The 22,524-nt window shown below is 41.7% G+C and overlaps 1 protein-coding gene and 1 pseudogene across 11 annotated transcripts in view; one reads left to right on the top strand and one right to left on the bottom strand.

Annotated features, from left to right (window-relative positions):
- Nucleotides 1-22,524, bottom strand: part of BRCA1 (BRCA1 DNA repair associated) — an 85,615-nt gene that overhangs the window by 24,734 nt on the left and 38,357 nt on the right. For 9 of the 11 annotated variants that reach the window (XM_050762523.1, XM_050762520.1, XM_050762529.1 and 6 more), the window contains 5 exons: nt 22,081-22,169; nt 12,813-12,984; nt 6,304-6,430; nt 3,513-3,703; nt 300-610 (listed from right to left, as the gene is read on the bottom strand). In XM_050762523.1, coding sequence (XP_050618480.1) covers nt 300-610; nt 3,513-3,703; nt 6,304-6,430; nt 12,813-12,984; nt 22,081-22,169 — 890 coding nt within the window. The remainder of the gene's footprint in view (nt 1-299; nt 611-3,512; nt 3,704-6,303; nt 6,431-12,812; nt 12,985-22,080; nt 22,170-22,524) is intronic. The other 2 variants (XM_050762526.1, XM_050762524.1) reach the window with 1 other exon arrangement.
- Nucleotides 9,760-10,254, top strand: LOC126938590 (60S ribosomal protein L21-like; annotated as a pseudogene).

A 22,524-nucleotide genomic window follows, 5' to 3' on the forward strand; every position in this document is an offset into this window, starting at 1 on the left:
TGCTTTTACAGATATAAAGGAAAATTCAAATTCAAAAGTCCTATATCATACCGAAGTATAGCTTTTCTGCTAATATTTAATAATTATTTTCTCAAGTAAATATATATAAAATAATCCACACTATAGCTTTATCTAGATCTAAATTTTCAGAAATTAGTAATGGAAATTAAATTACACAGAACTGTGATTGTTTCCTAGATTTCTTCCTCTAGGTTATTAATTGCCGGGACCTACATAAAACTGTTTCCAGAATGTTGTTAAGTCTTAGTCATTAGGGAGATACATATGGATACACTCACAAATTCTTCTGGGGTCAGGCCAGACACCACCAAGGACATTCTTTTGTTGACCCTTTCTGTTGAAGCTGTCAATTTCGGCTTCTCCCTGCTCACACTTTCTTCAATTGCATTATACCCAGCAGTATTAGTATTATGAGCAGCAGCTGGACTCTGGGCAGATTCTGCAACTTGCCACTGGGGTACTTTCAATGCAGAGGTTGAAGATGGTATGCTGCCAACATGAGCTGACTCTGGGGCTGTGTCTTCGGAAGGATCAGATTCAGGGTCATCAGAGAAGAGACTGATTCCAGATTCCAGGTAAGGGGTTCCCTCTGAAAGGAATGGGAGAAGTTTAATTTACACAACAATGAATGTTGAATTACAGAGTTCTGGTCTCTGTTAAGAATTAAAAAGACCAATGAAGTTAGGTTAAGAGAAAAATGGGTACATGAATACAGTGTTGGTGGAAATCCAAAGTAGCCTAATTACCTAAAAAGGAAATACGGCATTATGTAGCAAACACCTTAACCTGTGTTTATACTTTCAGTCAACAATGCTAGTTTTAGAAATATATCCTAGGGAGACAAAAGATGTATGCAAAGGTTTAGTCATAGGAATGTTCACTGTAACACTGCTTATAACAGTGTAATTTTAGAAGCAATCTAGAAGTCCAATAATAGATTAAATTACGATATACCTAGTCCAATGGAGTACTCTTCACCCATTAGTTTGAATATAAATGTTGATGTACAATAAAACAGAAATGTTACTAATATATTAAAGAAGATACCTAAGCAATATTATTTATCATGACATTATTTTAAAAATAAAAGTTTATGTAAAATGACTAAAGAAACACAGAAATATTTTATTATTAAAGAATAAGAGTACAGGCCGGGTGCGATGGCTTAGGCCTGTAATCTCAGCACTTTGGGAGGCCGAGGTGGGTGGATCACCTGAGGTCAGGAGTTCGAGACCAGTCTGATGAACATGGAGAAACCCCATCTTTACTAAAAATACAAAAAATTAGCCGGGCGTGGTGGTGCATGCCTGTAATCCCAGCTACTCAGGAGGTTGAAGCAGGAGAATTGCTTCAACCCTGGAGGCGGAGGTTGCACTGAGCCGAGATCACACCATTGCACTCCAGCCTGGGCAACAAGAGTGAAACTCCGTCTCAAAAAAAAGAGTACAGGTAATTTTATTTTTTTGAGAAGGGTCTTCGTCTGTCACCCAGGCTGCGGTGCAGTGGCACAAACATGGCTCATCTGCAGCCTTGACCTCCTGGACTCAAGTGATCTTCCTGCCTCAGCCTCCTGAGTAGCTGGGACCACAGGTGTTTGCCACCTTCCAGCTAATTTTTTTTTTTTTTTGAGATGGAGTTTCGCTCTTGTTGCCCAGGCTAGAGTGCAATGGTGTGATCTTGGCTCACTGCAACCTCTGCCTTCTGGGTTCAAGCAATTCTACTGCCTCAGCCTCCCAAGTAGCTGGGACTACAGGCATGTGCCACCAAGCCTGGCTAATTTTGTATTTTTAGTAGAGACGGGGTTTCTCCATGTTGGTCAGGCTGGTCTCGAACTCCTGCCCTCAGGTGATCTGTCTGTCTTGGCCTCCCAAAGTGCTGGGATTACAGGCATGTGCCACCATGCCTGGCTCATTTTTGTATTTTTAGTGGAGATGGGGTTTCACCACGCTGGTCAGACTGGTCTCGAACTCCTGACCTCAGGCCATCTGCCTGCCTCGGCCTCCCAAAGTGCTGGGATTACAGGCATGAGCCACCATGCCTGGCCCCAGCTAGTTTTCTTTTCTTTTTATTTTTTTTTTAAACTTTGTAGAGATCACGTCTTGCGACACTGCCCAGGCTGGTCTTGAACTCTTGGCCTTGAACAATCCTCCCACCTTGGCCTCCCAAAGTACTGAGATTACAGGCATGAGCCACTGCATCTGTCCTTATTTTATCTTTTACAAGGTGGCATCTCAGCTTGGTGAAGTGGCTCACGCCTATAATCCCAGCACTTTGGGAGGCCAAGGCAGGAAGATTGCATAAGGCCAGGAGTTAGAGACCAGCCTGGGCAACATAGCAAGATGCCGTCTCCAACCCCGCCCCAAATTATCTTCTTTATTCCCTATATTGTCCAGTTTGGGAGCAATGAGCATATAGTAATTTTGTAAGAAAGGAAAAAAAAGTTGACAAATGTGGCAAATGCTTTATTTTTGTTTCTTCATCCAAGGTAATGACACCATTACTTTTCTCACTTAATAAATCAGCAGGTATCATTACCAAATTAAAAACAGCAGAGATGTCATCCTCGAAACATTTCAGAAAATGCCATGCTATCAGGAATTAAGCATAGCTAAGTGGAATATATGAGATTCCTAAAATGACCCTAATGAACATGGCCAAATACCACATTTGACGCCAGTGTCTTTTATGATAATGTGTTTTTGAGGATTAATTAAAAACTTTCTTTACTGATTAAAACTCTGATTTACAAGCCATAAAACACCATTCATTAAAAGTGATTTTTAAGGCATAAAATATATAATCATTTATATTAATTAACTCATAAAATAAGAGCTTGCTTTGAGATTTGACTCACTTTCTAATAAAGGACTGGCCTAAAACTTTATTCTTTGGCCTTAGGACTCTTGTCTAACAGTTGAAATAAAATATATACATATATATTTTTGAGATGGAGTCTTGCTCTATCAACCAGACTAGAGTGCAGTGGCATGATCTTGGCTCACTGCAAACTCCGCCTCCCGGGTTCAAGCGATTCTGCTGCCTTGGCCTCTAGAGTAGCTAGGATTACAGGCACGCACTAGCAAACCCAGTTAATTTTTTTGTATTTTTAGTAGAAACAGGGTTTCACCATGTTGGCCAGGCTGGTCTCTAACTGACTTCAGTTGATCCACCTGCCTCGGCCTCCTGGAGTACTGGGATTACAGGCATGAGCCACTATGCCTGGCCTGAAATAATATATTTAGAGTACACCAAGATTCCCTCGTCCTCAAAATCATTAGTTAAACCATTAATTAAAATATAGATGGATTAACAGTTTCAACAATTTTCAAGTAAACCTTAACACTTGAGCTATTTTTCTAAAATGGGCTTAAGTATAACAAAAGTGTCCATGATAGACTAGTACATCTAAAAGTTGGTTAACCAGAATATCTTTATGCAGGATTCAGAGTAAAATCAAAGTGTTTGTTCCATTAGAGCAGATGAAATATTACCTAGATCTTGCCTTGGCAAGTAAGATGGTTCCATCAAATCGTGTGGCCCAGACTTTTCCAGTTGTTGCGTCTCCACATCAACAACCTTAATGAGCTCCTCTTGAGATGGGTAATTTCCATTCTGAAGACTCCCAGAGCTACTGTGCACATACCACCTATCCTCTAATGACTGGCATTTAGAAGGGGATGACCTAGAAAGATAAATGGAAGGAGAAAACCATCGCCACCAATTGTGAAAAGACAAATCATACTTCCTGGGTAGCCAAAGCATAAATGAAACAGCTCATGTCAGAGAGATAAAAAATGACTAGCAAAAAAGAGCCCACGTGACAGCCTAGAAGTCTGGATTCATGTTGCCTGCCAATATGTCAGGGTTGACATATAACATCTCCCCCCAGGGGTTGGGTTGGTCTGAGGCACTGTATCTCCTAGCTGTTAAAAGCAGGTCAGTAGCTGGGTGTGGTGGCTGTCGCCCGTATTCTCAGCTACTTGGGAGGCTGAGGTAGGAAAACTGCTTGAACCCGGGAGGCAGAGGTTGCAGTGAGCTGAGATCCCAAGATTGCGCCACTGCACTCCAGCCTGGGTGACAGAGCAAGACTCTGTCAAGAAAGAAAGGAAGAAAGGAAGAAAGAAAGAGAAAGAAAGAAAGGAAGAGAAAGAACGGAAGAGAAAGAAAGAAAGGAAGAGAGAGAAAGAAAAAGAAAGGAAGGAAGGAAGGAAAAGAAAGAAAGAAAAGAAAAGAAAAAAGAAAAAGCAGGCAAGCAAGTAGGTCAGCAAATTTTTACCAAATTACTCACTGCCACTCACTCTATACACAATATTCTACTTGAGTCCAAATGGATATGTTAGAATCAGATCTCTTATGAAGATAGAACGTTGATCAATGTCAACATCTCTACACTCATTATTTCTACTCAGTTTTAGCAGAATTACAGAATCATCCCTATTGCCTGCCTTTTCCTTTTTTTTTTTTTTTTTTTTTTTTTTTGAGATGGAGTCTCAAGCTCTGTCACCCAGGCTGGAGTGCAGTGGCTCGATCTCAGCTCACTGCAACCTTGCCTCTCGCCTCTCGGGTTCAAGTGATTCTCCTGCCTTAGCCTCCCAAGTAGCTGGAACTATAGGGACATGCCACCACGTCCAGCTAATTTTTGTATTTTTAGTACAGGTGGGGTTTCACCATGTTGGTCAGGATGGTCTTGATCTCCTGACCTTGTGATCCAACAGACTTGGCCTCCCAAAGTGCTGGGATTACAGGCGTGAGCCACTGTGCCCAGCCACTATTGCCTGCCTTTTCAATGTCCAAATTCATTCTAAAAACAAAAGCCAGCTATAAAATATTGTTAGAAAAGCATACACACCCAGTAAATAGTTCCTCTAGTCTTCCAAGTGCTTAGGATTTTGCAAAATAAGATACTTATCAATAGATTTAAAGGGCCTCAGAGGTTAATTAATTTAAACAATTATTGGGTGCTTACTATGGGTCAAATACTAAGGCTAGGCCCCCTGGACTGAAGATGAGTGCGAACTGAATTACTGCTCTTTTTTTTTTTTTTTTTTTTTTTTTTTGAGACGGAGTCTTGTTCTGTCGCCCAGGCTGGAGTGCAATGGCACGGTCTCGGCTCACTGCAACCTCTGCCTCCCAGGTTCAAGCGATTCTCCTGCCTCAGCCTCCTGTATAGCTGGGATTATAGGCACCTGCCACCATACCTGGCCCTCCAGTAAGGAAAAGAATGGTACTGGACTACATAGTCCAGTACCGGACTGCTATATAGTCCTGTATTAATAGTGGTGTAAATACACATCTCTAAAAGATATTCTAAATGTTTTCTGGCTTTGGGAGGGCAAGGTGGGTGGACCACTTGAGTCCAGGAATTTGAGACCAGCCTGGGCAACAAGGTAAAACTCCCTCTCTACCAAAAATACAAAAACTTAATGGGCGTGGTGGTGCATGCTTGTGGACCCAGCTACTTAGGAGGCTAAGGTGGGAGGATTGCGTGAGCCTGAAAAACAGAGGATGCAGTGAGCCATGATTGCGCCACTGCAATCTAGGTGACAGAGGGAGACCCTGTGTTAAATAATAATAATAATAATTACTATTATTATCTGTGGTAAATCAAGAGCTAGACTTTTTCTAGAAAGACAAGAATTTTAATTAGGGCAAGGGCTGCCTTGAAGAAGTCTACCATTAGCTTCCAAGCTTGTTCAGGTTTTAGCTCCATTATATTTTTTTCTGACCTTTAGAAGGGACATATCTATCTAACCGCACATTTCTCATGTTGTAGTTTATGTTATAGGTTCAAAAAGCCTATATACAATTAAACAAAAAAAGTCTCCTGGCCGGGCGCGGTGGCTCAAGCCTGTAATCCCAGCACTTTGGGAGGCTGAGACGGGTGGATCACAAGGTCAGGAGATCGAGACCATCCTGGCTAACCCGGTGAAACCCTGTCTCTACTAAATAATAACAAAAAACCAGCCGGAGGAGGTGGCAGGCGCCTGTAGTCCCAGCTACTCGGGAGGCTGAGGCAGGAGAATGGCGTAAAACCCGGAAGGCGGAGCTTGCAGTGAGCTGAGATCCGGCCACTGCGCTCCAGCAGGGGCGACAGAGCGAGACTCCGTCTCAAAAAAAAAAAAAAAAAAAAAAAAAAAAAAAGAAGTATCCTAGAGCAATAAAAGTTTATAAATGTCTGTATACAAAAAACTGGAGAAAGTATGGTGAAAAAAATTAACAATTAGAGTTCAATATAAATAAAGATGTCAGATACCACAGCATCTTTACACTGATGTTTCTTACCTTTCCACTCCTGGTTCTTTATTTTTACTGGTAGAACTATTTGCAGATACCTCGAACTTGTCAGCAGAAAGGCCTTCTGGATTCTGGTTTATAGGATACTCACTACTTTTCTGTGAAGTTAATACTGCTTTAAATGGAATGAGAAAACAAATCTACTTTATTGTTTTGTTCTGATAGTGATAATTCAGGTTAGAATATTGACTTTTTTCAAAAGCATCAATCTATGATACACAAATTGGTTTTTAAACAAGTATATCAGGCAGAATTTTATAAACAAGTAACGCAACAGCCAGATGCTAGCACTAGATGGAATTCAATGATTAAAAAATAATAATGGTAATAAAAGGAACACTTTAAGACAGGGTAAATAAAGACACCCAGCTGAGACAAGGCTGAAAAAAAATTTATATTCCTTGGCCCTGAATGATAAAAATATATATATAACAATTTTTTATCTCTGCAGCAAATAAATTATGCCCAAATTCCTCTCAGACAATAGGAAAGAAAGAGTACTGGAAAGCACAAAGTACATTTTTCTCCATCCCCACTGCCTCCACATTAAAGACTGTGTGAAATGGGGGTTTCAGCTTCTGCATGTGGGGGGTAAACAAGACATGTGTGTCAGACAAGAAAGAAAAAACAGGTGACATTTTGCTTCACATTTTCAATTACTGAAAAAAAAAAAGAAAAAAAAAAAAAAAACAAATAAACCCCCTAAACCAACACATACACAAAAAAAACCCCAAGGTGCTGGTTAATAAGAAATCTTTTTTTTTTTTTTTTTTTTTGAGATGGAGTCTGGCTCTGTCGCCCAGGCTGGAGTGCAGTGGCCAGATCTCCGCTCACTGCAAGCTCCGCCTCCCGGGTTCGCGCAATTCTCCTGCCTCAGCCTCCCGAGCAGCTGGGACTACAGGCGCCCGCCACCTCGCCTGGCTTATTTTTTTTTGTATTTTTAGTAGAGACGGGGTTTCACTGTGTTAGCCAGGATGGTCTCGATCTCCTGACCTCGTGATCCGCCCGTCTCGGCCTCCCAAAGTGCTGGGATTACAGGCTTGAGCCACCGTGCCCGGCCAATAAGAAATCTTAAATAATACATGGAACTAATGATGAAATGCCACAGAAGGGAAAAAACACAAAACATACTGAAGGCAAAGTTCTGGCACGTTAGTTCATTTTTTTTTTTTTTTTTGAGACGGAGTCTCACTCTGTCACCCAAGCTGGAGTGCAATGGTGCAATCTTGGCTCACTGCAACCTCCGCCTCCTGGGTTCATGCAATTCTCCTGCCTCAGCCTCCCTAGTAGCTGAGACTACAGGTACCCGCCACCATGCCCAGTTAGTTTTTTTGGTATTTTTAGTAGAGACGGGGTTTCACTATGTTGGTCAGGCTAGTCTTGAACTCCTGACGTCAAGTGATCCACCCGCCTTGGCCTCCCAAAATGCAGGGGTTAGACATGTACCACTGTGCCTGGCCTAATTCATTTTGTAATATATTAATTCCTCCAAATGTATCACTTTGTGCCACTGCCTTCTAGGAAATGGCTTAAAGGCAAAAGTATTTATTTATTTATTCATTCATTCATTTATTTATTTTTGAGACAGAGTCTCCCTCTGTAGCCCAGGCTGGAGTGCAGCGGTACGATCTCAGCTTACTGCAAGCTCCGCCTCCCAGGTTCACGCCATTCTCCTGGATCAGTCTCCTGAGTAGTAGATGGGACTACAGGCGCCCGCCACCATGCCCAGCTAATTTTTTTTTTTTTTGTATTTTTAGTAGAGACAGGGTTTCACCATGTTAGCCAGGATGGTCTCAATCTCTTGACCTCATGATCTGCGCGCCTCGGCCTTCCAAAGTGCTGGGATTACAGGTGTGAGCCACCGCGCCCAGCCTTTATTTATTTATTTATTTTTTGAGATGGAGTTTCGCTCTTGTTGCCCAGGCTGCAGTGCAATGGCGTGATCTTGGCTCACTGCAACCTCTCTGCCTCCTGGGTTCAAGCTATTCTCCTGCCTCAGCCTCCCAAGTAGCTGGGATTACAGGCATGAGCCACCATGCCCAACTAATTTTATATTTTTAGTAGAGATGGGGTTTCTCCATGTTGGTTAGGCTGGTCTCGAACTCCTGACCTCAGGTGATCCGCCTGCTTTAGCCTCCCAAAGTACTGGGATTACAGGCATGAACCACTGTGCCCGACCGTTATTTAATTTTTTAAAGAGATGGGTGTCTTGCTGCGTTGACCAGGCTGGTCTCAAACTCTTTTTTTTTGAGATGGAGTCTTGCTCTGTTGCCTAGGCTGGAATACAGTGGTGTGATCTCAGTTCATTGCAACTTCTGCCTCCAGGTTCAAGTGATTCTCCTGCCTTAGCCTCCCAAGAAGATGGGATTATAGGTGCCCGCCACCACCCCCTGGCTAGTTTTTGTATTTTTTGTAGAGATGGGGTTTTACCATGTTGGCCAGGCTGGTCTTGAACTCCTGACCTCAGGTAATCCGCCAAAATTGGCCTCCCAAAGTGCTGGGATTATAGGCATAAGCCACCACACCCAGCCTGGTCTCAAATTCTTAAGCTCAAGTGATCCTCCTGCCTTGGCATCTCACAGTGCTGGGATTACAGGCGTGAGATACCATGCCCGGCCAAGTTGGAAATATTTCATAAGTAAAAACAAATAGTTAAAAATTGCAAATGTCTTCTATTCATTAAAAAGTCACTGATTTTGAGCTTTTATTAGAAAAGCTAAAAGTCATAAATATAGGTAGAAAATTGAAACAAAAGATTATATTAATTAAACTGGTTTTTAAGACACTGGGTAGCCTAGGGGGGGAATAATCATTGATTTCCTGAGTTAGTCGTCAAATGCATTATTTATAGTTTCCTTTATGCTTGTCTTTTCTGGACCTGTGAGTTTCCAGGGTCATTTAGAACTCTGTTGAAAGTAAGCAGGATCTAACTATGAAGAGAGGTATCATCCTCCCCACCCCCAATACAGGGTGATAATTGATAAAGGGTAATGTGCAAGTTCCAAGGAATCATATCAAACAGAATTAACCACTGGAAAGAGTTAAAAAAAAAAAAAAAAGTGGCCGGGTGAGGTGGCTCACGCCTATAATCCCAGCACTTTGGGAGGTCGAGGTGGGCAGATCACCTGAGGTCAGGAGTTTGAGACCAGCCTGGCCAACATGGTGAAACCCTGTCTCTACTAAAAATACAAAAATTAGCTGGGCGTGGTGGCAGGCGCCTGTAATCCCAGCTACTCGGGAGGCTGAGGCGGACATTGTAGTGAGCCGAAATCGCGCCACTGCATTCCAGCCTGGGCAACAAGAGTGAAACTTAGTCTCAAAAAAAAAAACACAAAATACACAAAAAACAACAACAACAAAAAAAGTGAAATGCAGAGAGAAGGCTCAGATACAAACACAGCTATTAAAAAGTCATTCCTGCTTTCGGCCAGAACCGCAATCTTCCAGTAATTCACCAAAATGACGAACACAAAGGGAAAGAGGAGAGGCACCCGATATATGTTCTCTAGGCCTTTTAGAAAACATGGAATTGTTCCTTTGGCCACGTATATGTGAATCTATAAGAAAGGTGATATTGTAGACATCAAGGGAATGGGTACTGTTCAAAAAGGAATGCCCCACAAGTGTTACCATGGCAAAACTGGAAGAGTCTACAATGTGACCTAGCATGCTGTTGGCACTGTAAACAAACAAGTTAAGGGCAAGATTCTTGCCAAGAGAATTAATGTGCATATTGAGAATATTAAGCACTCTAAGAGCCAAGATAGCTTCCTGAAACGCGTGAAGGAAAATGATCAGAAAAAGAAAGAAGCCAAAGAGAAAGGTATGTGGGTTCAACTGAAGCGCCAGCCTGCTCCACCCAGAGAAGCATACTTTGTGAGAACCAGTGGGAAGGAGCCTGAGCAGCTGGAACCTATTCCCTATGAATTCATGGCATAATAGGTGTTTAAAAAAAAAAAGTCATTCCATCACCGCAACATTTAGCGTATAAATTCATCTTCTTACTACATGCTATGAAGAAGATAAGACAAGTTAAGTCAGACGTCAATAACTCAGTAGAACCTGAAAAACAGAGCAAAACCTTTCTCCTTTTTTTCTTCCTTAATTCTTATTTCATTCTCTGAACAGCAAGCCCAATCTAGGCCTTGTGACATGATGATCTACTTGCTGGCTGGTTTAGGAAAGTACAAATGCAGAGATCCAGAGCCCAAGTTTCAGAATAGTATTGTAGTTCCTCTTAAATCATTCCCTCATCTAGATGTCTTAACATGTTACATTCTTCGTGGGTAGGAAGTATGGGCCACACCAAACATTTAATAAACTTACTGACTGCCCACTGTGTGCTAAGCATTATACAGGGTATTGTGAAGAATTAAGGAAGACACTGGAAGACAACAGATATTAAGAAATAATAAACTAGGCCGGGCACCATGGCTCCCGAGTAGCTGGGATTACAGGCATGTGCCACCACACCTGGCTAATTTTTTGTATTTTTAGTAGACACGCAGTTTCTCTGTGTTGATCAGGTTGGTCTCGAACTCCCGACCTCAGGTGATCCACCCGCCTTGGCCTCCCAAAGTGCTGGGATTACAGGCGTGAGCCACCGTGTCCGTCATAGAAGTTCTGGCCAGGTGCCATGGCTCATACCTGTAACCCCAGCACTTTGGGAGGCTGAGATGAGAAGACTGCCTGAGTTCAGGAGTTTGAGACCTACTTGGGCAACATAGGGAGATCTTGTCTCTACAAAAAATTAAAAAAAAAAAAAATTACCTGGATATGGTGGTGGATGCCTATAGTCCCAGCTACTTGGGAGGCTAAGGCAGGAGGATCTCTTGAGGAGTTTGAGAGGCTGCAGTGAGCTGTGACTATACCACTGCCCTCCAGCTTGGGCAACAGAGCAAGACCCTCTCTAAAAAGGTGAGGCTGAGGTGTGGGAGGATTGCTCAAAATCAGGAGTTCAAGACCAGCCTAGTTAACAGTGCGTCCCTGTCTCTACTTAAAAAAAAATTAAAGAAAAAAATTATTTTTAAAAAGTTCATTTGAGTTTCAGTTAGACTCAACCAGATTTAGGGAGGAAAAGGCTCAAAACTTATGCTGGTATTAAGCTGTGATATCCAAAATGATTCAGAAATAAAGCATTTCAGTTACAGATCTGCAGAAAAAAATAAACACACATATACACCAAAGAGGAGATAGTAGATTTACACAGATATTCAAAGTCACACAATAATAACATTTTATGTCTTACACATTACAATTGAAAGTCTAGTCTGTGTTTAGACTGAAGATGGTGAAAGCACCCCAAAGAAGAGTATTATACTAGGGAAGGGACTCTGAACTCTCATTATCTGAGAGATGAACTAAATGAAGATAATTACAATGAAAGCATTTAAGGAAATACATTTTGAAGCACTGCCATAGCAACAGAGTTTCTAGCTAGCTTCTTTATCCAAGAGCTACTGTTTGTTCCTGAACACAAAAATACTGCAAGGCACAACTGAGGACCAAGGCCACTGTTCTGTGTAAGTAACAGACTTGAGTTCCTAGAAAGACTCAAAGAAAGGCCTTAAAGTCCCCAGTTGGACTGTGGAACAGGGTGCTGAAGAAGGAACTTTAACACTCAGATAAGAATCACTGAGATAGGAATGAAGTGTACTTTGAGAGCACTCACCACCCCTCCATGTTTCTAAGCAGCATCCTGGTGGGGACCCCATGCCCAGCCTCTCCTAAGTGTCTAGTGTTTGCCCCTGTTTAAAAACCTGCCTGATGTGTTGTCTTTCCAATTAAAAACTCAAATTTCCATCTCACTTTCCTTCATTTATGCTATTATTCCTCAGCTCAGTGCTCGCTTCTTCTAGGAAGTTAGCTCTGATCAACTGTACCTGCCTGGTTACTCCAATGGCATCCTCTCAGAGGTCCATCCGGATTTTTTCCGGTAACTGTAACATTGCTATAAAGCACTTGACTCTGCTGCATAAAATTAGGCTTTCTGTGTTCTTTCCTTTTGAACTAACAGGAGCTCTACATCACTAGGCTTTCTGTGGATCAAAGTGCGGTTCCTGAAGTATAGGATGTCTCTTCCTATAAATCAGAAGCATATTAAATAGGTCTTTGTGATGTGACACCAGTGTAATAAGGAATATGTCTGAGTATTTTTTCATAGCTTTCTGAAATTATGGGGTTGCCTGTCACCAATTTCTCCTACTCCACTTAGCTTCCAATAGAGCAAGAGCTATATTGTATACCATCTATATTCCATGGGCTCCCCATAGCATCTACTTGTTGTAGGTACTCAGATGACAACACGAATGACTGCCCTGAGTCCCTCTGACTGGTATGTTAGTTGTAAGCAGGGACAAGAACCAAGGTTCCACAATTACCCATGTGCTGAGCAAGGATCATAAAATGTTGGAGCTAAGTCCTTATTTTTCAGAAGGAGATAAAGGGGAAGGAAAGAATTTTGCTTAAGATATCAGTGTTTGGCCAACATTACACACCTTTTTCTGATGTGCTTTGTTCTGGATTTCGCAGGTCCTCAAGGGCAGAAGAGTCAGTTATGATGGAAGGGTAGCTGTTAGAAGGCTGGCTTCCGTGCTGTTCTAACACAGCTTCTAGTTCAGCCATTTCCTGCTGGAGCTTTATTAGGTTATCTTGCATGGTATCCCTCTGCTGCAAAAACGATAAATGGTACCAAGAAAATGAAATACTTTGAGAAGTTTTCCATTAAATGAAAATATGTCATACAAATTAGTTTTAGCACAGGAATTGAAATCACCTAGTATGGAACTATAAGTTCTGGCTGAACACCTTTTAATCTAACCACATTCATGCAATTAATGCCCATGAAATTATTTCCAAATGATGCTAGTGAGGGAAAAAATCCTCCAACTCCCCCAAATAGACTTGATTTATTGTGATGTCCTTTTGAGGTTGGTTATTTTCTTTTAAAGCTAGGGAGTGAAAAAATAATTAAGGTATTTAAACATTATCGATATTTAATATTAGCATGAATCTATTAATATTTTATTTATACAGGCACATTTCAAAGACTTGGTGTTGTGAGATTCATCAGACATTTAGGTTAGTTCATATAAAAATGTGTGATTTTTAGACTAATGTAATGTCAAAAAAGCCCCCTATCTATGGCATTTTATAAAAATACAACAAACAGAAAAATACTATCAGTAATCCTGCCTAGATTACTGGCTTGTGAGGACTCTTCCTTTTCTGGGATGCTCTGAACCTTTAGTTTCTTTTCTTTTTTTCTTTTTTAAGTCTCCCTCTGTCACCCAGGCTGGCACCATCTCAGCTCACTGCAACCTCTTCCTCCAGGTTCAGGCGATTCTCCCACCTCAGTCTCTCCAGTAGCTGGGATTACAGGTGCTTGCCATGATGCCCGGCTAATTTTGGTAATTTTAGGAGAGACAGGGTTTTACTATGTTGGCCAGGCCGGTCTTGAACCCCCGACCTCAAGTGATGCGTCTGCCTTGGCCTCCCAAAGTGCTGGGATTACAGACATGAGCCATTGTGCCCGACCTGAACCTTTAGTTTCTAACAGAAAAAGCAGAAAGCTAATTTATGAGTCTATCTGTTTGCTCAGTTAATTAGACAACTATTTACTATCTATTAAGCACCAGGCACTGTCCTAGTATTGAGGATACAGTCCTCATGGTGCTGCCATTCTAGACAGGGACATCTTATCTAGAATGTGTCCACCTAGATATCATTAGCAAGGACCTGTGAGAGGGAAGGATTCAACAGAAAGAGCCCTAAGAAAGCCTGTAAGGATAGTTACTGTTAAAATAATGGGTTCTTCTTGCTTATGGGCTCCTGTTGTTTATTGGTCCATTTCAAAGAAGAATGTGCTAAGTCCAAATATTTGATAAAAAAAGAATTTCGGTATGTAAGGAGTTTTCCAAAATATCCTTTTTAAAAATTTATTTTATTTTATTTATTTATTTTTGAGATGGAGTTTCACTCTGTTGCCCAGGCTAGAGTGCAATGGCACAATCTCAGCTCACTGCAACCTCTGCCTACCCGGTTCAAGCAATTCTGCCTGCCTCAGCCTCCCAAGTAACTGGCATTATAGGCACCTGTTACCATGCCCAACCAATTTTTTTTCTGAGACAGAGTCTCACTTTGTTGCCCAGGCTGGAGTGCAGTGGCGTAATCTAGGCTCACTGCAAGCTCCACCTCCCAGGTTCAAGCCATTCTTCTGCTTCAGCCTCCCGAGTAGCTGGGACTACAGGCGCCTGCCACATTTTTAGTAGAGACGGGGTTTCACTGTGTTAGCCAGGATGGTCTCCATCTCCTGACCTTGTGATCCGCCTGCCTCAGCCTCCCAAAGTGCTGGGATTACAGGCGTGAGCCACTGTGCCCAGCCTAATTTTTGTATTTTTAGTAGAGACGGGGTTTCACCATGTTGGCCAGGCTGGTCTTGAACTCCTGACCTCAGGTGAACGGCCTGCCTTGGCCTCCCAAAGTGCTGGGATTACAGGCATGAGCCACCATGACTGGCTTCAAAATATACATGTTTAAAAATCACTTTGAGAAGGAACATCAATGGTTGCCAAAAAGTCCAGTGTGGGAGTGTGGGCAGGAACACACTGTTTCACTCTCCATTTCTTCTTCTTCCGATCCTTAAAAATGACTTTGCCCTTTACTAAAACCAAGCCATCTTCTTTCTCCTGCTGTGCTGAGTTCATAATTTTCAGGAGGTTTTTATGACCAGAAAATGTATTCCTAGCTTCACAAAGGTTTCCACTGCTACTCTAACACTGCTTTGCTGCCAAGGTCTACAGCAACGCCATTGCCACCACGTGGTACTCATGAGTAGTTACATCACTGATCAAATCCTAGCCAAGGTCTGCCTCAGTAAACCTGGAATGAAAGCACATAGATATCTGACCAAAATGCTTCATAGGCTATATTAGTCACTGCTGTCACAACCATCACATCTAACCTCTATGTGGCCATCACATAAATCAGAAAAAATAGTAGTGGGGTAATTATTAACAGATAACTTTCCTTTGGGTTTCCCAAAGGAATTATTTTTTATAACTTAGACAAATTCCCCAGCAGGCAAGTGGTCAAATACATTAGGGAGAATAAAACCAATAGGTTTCTAAGACTTCTTGATTCTAATTCTGAAGTGCTCCTTCAATTAGCTCTAGTCTTCTGTTTCTACTATGCTACTCTGATCTATCCTTTTAACACTGCTACATTACTGTAGAAGTTCCCTAAAAGCCTTGTTTATCATGTCTTTTTCTTCCATAAAGACCCTTAGTGCTCCAGCCTGGCCATCACAGTGAAACCCCAGCTGAAGCAGGAGAATCGCTTGAACCCGGGTGGTGGAGGTTGCAGTGAGCCAAGATCGCACCACAGCACTCCAGCCTGGGCAACAGAGCAAGACTCTGTCTCAAAAAAAAAAAAAAAAAAAAACCAAAAACAAACAAACAAACAAAAACAAAACAAAACAAACAAAAAAACCTTAGGGATATACCACGACTGAGTTATACTTTTTGAACACTATATAATTGATCTTGTGAGCCAAGATCGCACCACAGCACTCCAGCCTGGGCAACAGAGCAAGACTCTGTCTCAAAAAAAAAAAAAAAAAAAAAACCAAAAACAAACAAACAAACAAAAACAAAACAAAACAAACAAAAAAACCTTAGGGATATACCACGGCTGAGTTATACTTTTTGAACACTATATAATTGTTAGTCATTATTGCCATTAGGATAAAGTCCAAATTCCTAAACATAGCATTCAAAAGGCCCTTTACACCCTGGTAATTATCTCTCATTTCTCCCAACACGCCTCACACAAGTTGTTTTCCCATAACACAGGACAACTTTATATTTCCTGGGAATTCCATGACTCTCTACCTTTACCTTACTTGCTGCCACTCCTCTTTTTCCACTTGAAAAAATTCTTCTCATCTTTCAAGGCCTAGCTTGAATGTCTCCTTAAGTCCCCACCAGGAGGAGTCGTGAAATACGAGAAGGGCAAGTGGGCAGAATGTGGCTAATTCTAGTAAGACTCCTGAAATGTGCAGCACAGCAGCCGGAACTGGTCTGGAGGGAAGCAGACCCTTGTTTGTTCACATTCATTACATATAAATATATATATAACCTTCCCATAAAACATGTGTATTTAATGAGTTAAAATTATTTCTGGCCGGGCGCGGTGGCTCAAGCCTGTAATCCCAGCACTTTGGGAGGCCGAGACGGGCGCATCACGAGGTCAGGAAATCGAGACCATCCTGGCTAACCCGGTGAAACCCCGTCTCTACTAAAAAATATAAAAAACTAGCCGGGCGAGGTGGTGGGCGCCTGTAGTCCCAGCTACTCGGGAGGCTGAGGCAGGAGAATGGCGTAAACTCGGCAGGCGGAGCTTGCAGTGAGCCGAGATCTGGCCACTGCACTCCAGCCTGGGCGACAGAGCGAGACTCCGTCTCAAAAAAAAAAAAAAATTATTTCTACTGTTCCTACTACTACATAATAAGCCTAATCCAAATACAAGCTGAAGTCTTAGCACAAATAGAGGCTTTATCATGCTAGTTTTGTTGACATGTTGTGAATATTTTCAAATATACAGAAAACTTGAAGCAACTTTGCAATGAATGTTTCCATATCTACTATGTAGAATCTATAACTAACATTTCCTATATTTACTTTATCACATACACACACACGCACACACACAGAAGTCCCCACCAATAATCCATCTCCTATCAGGAACAGATGATCTCTCACTACTTGATTTACATTGCTAATGCATTAGTATACCCAAATGGAACACATGACCTTGATAGAAGGAATCTTGGCTTAATCATTTTTGTCTCCCTAATGCCTAGCAGACAGTAAGCACTCAGCAAGTGTTTATTAATGAGAAGATAAATTAATGAATAAGTATAGTTAATCAGTCTTCTGTAAAAACAAACAAATACCCAGATACCAATGACACCAAATTAGGAATTCTCTATCATCTATATGCTTTTTCTCGGTTCAGTACAAACAGGGAAAAAAATTCCACTTCAACAGTTTTTCCTGCCTGTGCTACTTTAGATGTAAGATAGCCTGAAATCTGACTTCAGCTGTTTTGGGTAGATGCTTAGTAAAACACTTTGCAAAATGAATCCTGAACAAATAGACAAATCTCTGGGAATAAGATCAGAAATACAGAAAAACAAGGACATTGTATATTGAATGTCAAACATAATACAGTATGGCTAAGGCAGATGTAATCAGAAATTGCAATCTTTTTTTTTTTTTTTTTTTTTTTTTGAGATGGAGTCTTGCTCTGTCGCCCAGGCTGGAGTGCAGTGGCTAGATCTCAGCTCACTGCAAGCTCCGCCTCCCGGGTTTACGCCATTCTCCTGCCTCAGCCTCCTGAGTAGCTGGGACTACAGGCGCCCGCCACCTCACCAGGCTAATTTTTTGTATTTTTTAGTAGAGACGGGGTTTCACTGTGTTAGCCAGGATGGTCTCGATCTCCTGACCTCGTGATCCGCCCATCTCGGCCTCCCAAAGTTCTGGGATTACAGGCTTGAGCCACCGCGCCCGGCCTTAGAAATTGCAGTCTTAAACTTTAAAACACAATGGACAGAATTAGACAATGGGTATATTGACAGAGTCCCAAACACACATCCAAAAAGGATCATAGTAATTGCAAACAGAGAAAAGGCCTCCTAAATCTTTTCATCAATTTAGTTGCCATGGCAATCCTGAAGAAGTGGAGAATACTAGTGACAGCTCAGATACAGAGTGGGGAGTCATCTCAAAGGTTTCTTGACAACTCCAAGGGGCTTCAGGTCTAGAGGGATTTGCTCTGTACAGAGAATGGGCAGTAGAAGATAAGCCCTCTCTAATTGTAGTTCTCATAGCAATGCAAGATTTAGAAGATTTTAAAACTGGATATCACCCAATGTTGGCAAGGTACAGGAAAATGGGAACTATCATTTACCACAGGGGCTGGAAGATCACAAACTGGTTTAATCTTTCTAAAGAACAATTTAGCAACATGTATCAAACACGAAAATCCTAGTCCTAGGAATTTATACTAAGGAAATAATCAGAGATGTAGGCAAATATTTAGCTACCAGGCTGCTACTACAGTAAAGTACATAATAGCAAACTGTGCCTCTTACCCTGAAACCTTCAACATTCAGCAATAGGTCAAATAAATCATGATACACTGGAAAGATAGAATCTCATATAGTAATTAAAAATGAAGTCATTTAAGAATTTTAACAACCCAGGCCAGGTACAGTGGCTCATGCCTGTAATCCCAGCACTTTGGGAGGCTGAGGTGGGTGGATCACTTGAGGTCAGGAGTTTGAGACCAGCTTGACCAAAATGGAGAAACCCTGTCTCTACTAAAAATACAAAATTAGCTGGGCATGGTGGCACATGCCTGTAATCCCAGCTACTCGGGAGGCTGAGGCAGGAGAATCGGTTGAACCTGGGAGGCAGAGGTTGCAGTGAGCCGAGGTCGTGCCATTGCACTTCAGCCTGGGCAACAAGAGCGAAACTACATCTCAGAAAAAAACCAAATAAATAAAAAATAAAAATAAAGGATTTTAATCATCCAGTAAAAGCTAGATTACGTACAGAATTATCTGGATTTCTTTTTTTTGAGACAGGGTCTCACCGTATCACTCAGGCTGGAGTACAATGGCACCATCATGGCTCATCACAGCCTCAACTTGCTGGGATCAAGCAATCCTACCCGAGCCTCTCAAGTAGCTGAGACTACGGGTGTGCACCTCTAAGCCTCACTAATGTTTTTTTCCAGACAGGGGTTGCCCAGAACGGAGTGCAGTGGCATGATCACAACTTACTGTGGCCTTGACCTCTGGGGCTCAGGCAATCTTCCTGCCTCAGCCTCGTAAAGTGCTGGGATTACAGGTGTGAGCCACTGTGCCAGGCCTCCTGGATATATTAAGTATATACAAAGCACCCCTGTGCATACACAGGAATACTAAAAGAATATACACCAATAAATTGGTAACCATTTCTGGATAACACAAATTGCAACTAGCTTACCATTTTAATCACTGTAAGTGTACAGTTCAGTGGCATTAAGTATTTTCACACTGTTGTATTACCATTGTCACTATCCATCTCCAGAACTTTTTCATCATCCCAAACTGAAATCTGTACTCATCAAACAGTAACTCCCCATTTCTCCCTCCCCAAGTCTCTAGTAACCACTATTCTACCTTCTGTCCTATGAATTTATCTTTTTTTTCTTTTTTAATGCTCTTTGTGGAGCAAGGCTTATCTATAGGCAATGTGCCCAGAGTAACCAAATTTAACTATACTAGGTATATCATATAAGTGGAAGCATATAACATGTGTTTTTTGGTGTCCAGTTTATTTCAGTTAATACAATGTCTTCAAGGTTCATCCATGGATGATTTTTGTTTATTTGTATTTTCTAAGTTTTCCATGATACACATATATAACTTTATAAGAATATCAGGCTTTTCTCAACTTCATCTAATCTAACTTCAGAAAGTTCACAAAAAAAACATCATTCACTTACTAGCAGCTAAAAGGGTATTTCATTTAGGTGGGAAAAAGCCACAGCAGGATGATTCCAGGGGATCTGAACAGCTTCATTTTAAGAACGTGCCTATGGCAGGTCAGAGAACATAAGCAAACTGTCTAAGATCACAAAGCCCAGTATAGAACTCTCACCAATATTACCGCCAGCAACTGCTGTGTGTATCCTTCATAGAACCCTGTGCTAGGAATACAAAGCAATCTAACTATTAGAAGTTGTCAATCTAGTGGGAGATAAATAAATGAAAAAAATCAACTGAGATGAGCCTGAATTTTTGCATGAGAACTTGGAAAATTTTGGTGCCAAATGAAAATTAGAAGTCCAGGACTGGTGGCTCATGCCTGTAATCTCAGCACTCTGAGAGGCTGCGGCTGGCCGATCATTTGAGGTCAGGAGTTCAGGATGAGCCTGGCCAACATGGTGAAACCCTCTCTCTACTAAAAAAGTACAAAAAAATGAGCTGGGCATGGTGGCAGGCACCTGTAATTCCAGCTACTTAGGAGGCTGAGGCACGAGAATCACTTGAACCTGAACCTGGGAGGCGAAGGTTGCAGTGAGCCAAGATTGTGCCACTGCACTACAGCCAGGGTGACAGGGCAAAACTCCATCTCAAGAAAAAAAATTAGGAGACAGAGCCTGGTTCTTTGATGAAGACGATGTTAATTTTTAGATGCTGTGATACAGAATGTTTTTTCTAGACTATTCTGCCTTTAGTACATAAACATTCACATTACCAAATGGTCATATATATGGTAAAGCTTTTATTTACTTCATAAGTGACCAAATTATTGGCCTTGACCATTAGGTCCAGAAAGTAAAATTGTGTACTTTCTTTTTTTTGAGATGGAGTTTCACTCTTATTGCCCAGGCTGGAGAGCAGCAGCATGATTTCAGCTCACTGCAACCTCCACCTTCTGGGTTCAGGTGATTCTCATGCTTTAGCCTCCCATCTGTCTTTTTCAAAGAAAAGATGACTTATGAGCAATTAAAAAAAAATTAGGCCAGGCGTGGTTGCACATGCTTGTAATCCCAGCATTTTGGGAGGCTGAGGTGGGAGGATCACTTGAGCCCAGGAGTTTGAGAACAGCTTGGGCAACATAGTGACACTGTCTCTCGTAAAAATTAAAAAATTAGCTGGATGTGTTGGTGAGCACCTGTGGTACCAGGTACTCGGGAAGCTGAGGTAGGAGGATCGCTTGAGCCCAGAAGTCAAAGCCACAGAGAACCATGACTGCACCACTCCATTCCAGCCTGAGCGACAGAGTAAGAGACCCTGTATCAAAGAAACCAAAAAGAAAAAATAACTAGATTTTAAAAGGGGGGAAAAAAAAAGAACAGAAGTATCCACAAAACAGTGAAAGGCTAGATGGTCTCTATTAGGAAGAGAATCCTATAGTCTCCAACTTGGTACCAAGAATAAACACCAAAATTGCAATTGCTGGCAATAATATTGGTGAGAGTTCTGTACCTGGCTGTGTGGCCTTAGGCAGTTTGCTTACCTTCTCTGACCTGCAATAGGCATATTCTTAAAAAGGAGCTATGCAGACCCCCTTGAATCATCCTGCCGTGGCTTCTTTTTCTCACCTCTCTTGATACAATAAGAATGTCATATTTTTGTTACAGGGGAGATGATACGTTTTTGTTTGTTTTTGAGATACAGTCTCACTCTGTCACCCAGGCTGGAATGCAGTAGTACAATCCCGGTTCACTGCAACCTCCGCCTCCCAGGTTCAGGTGATTCTCCTGTCTCAGCCTCCAGAGTAGCTGAGATTATAGGCATTGGCCACCATGCCCAGCTAATTTTTGTATTTTTAGTAGATGTGGGATTTCACCATATTGGCCAGGCTGGTCTCAAACTTCTGACCTGAGGTGATCCACCCACCTTGGCCTCCCAAAGTGCTGGGATTAGCAAATGGGCTTCAAAGGTTTAGCTTATTCATTAAAATCAGTATTTAGTATACTACAATGAGCTAGGCAGTGTGTGTGTGTGTGTGTGTGTGTGTGCGCGCGCACATGTGAAATAAAAGGTAGTATGAGTTCCATCAAGGTACTTACAGTCTAATTTAAGGAGACAATGAACCACAAACAATTGTTGTGCCATTAATTCAAAGAGATGATGTCAGCAAACCTAAGAATGTGGGATACAGACTACTGAATGCAAAGGACACCACACACACACACGCTTTTTACCTGAGTGGTTAAAATTTCGCTCTGAGAGGAGAGCCTTGAGCAGTCTTCAGAGACGCTTGTTTCACTCTCATACCCGGATGCTGCTTCACCTTAAGTAACAATCAAAACAGAGGTTCAGATGTAAAAGCCGACTATAAACACTGCAACTTGCTGTGTCTTTTTCTTCTCATTGGCAGGACTGGATTTACTTTCATGTCACACAAAATGATTAAACTCCTTGCTTTGGGACACTGGGATTTCCTTTTACAAAATGAAACCAGAAGTAAGTCCACCAATAACTAGGATGTTAAAGCTCATTCAGTCAGAGATGACATCCTAGCTGGGTGAAGGACTTTTTTCTATGAAAAGCACCTTAGGAGGAACGCAATTCAAGTTTAAGAAGCAGTTCCTTTAACTATTCTTGGAAATTTGTAAAATGTGCTCCCCAAAAGGCATAAACATTTA

This window comes from Macaca thibetana, chromosome 16, assembly GCF_024542745.1.
Source record: "Macaca thibetana thibetana isolate TM-01 chromosome 16, ASM2454274v1, whole genome shotgun sequence".
NCBI classification, from domain to species: domain Eukaryota; kingdom Metazoa; phylum Chordata; class Mammalia; order Primates; family Cercopithecidae; genus Macaca; species Macaca thibetana.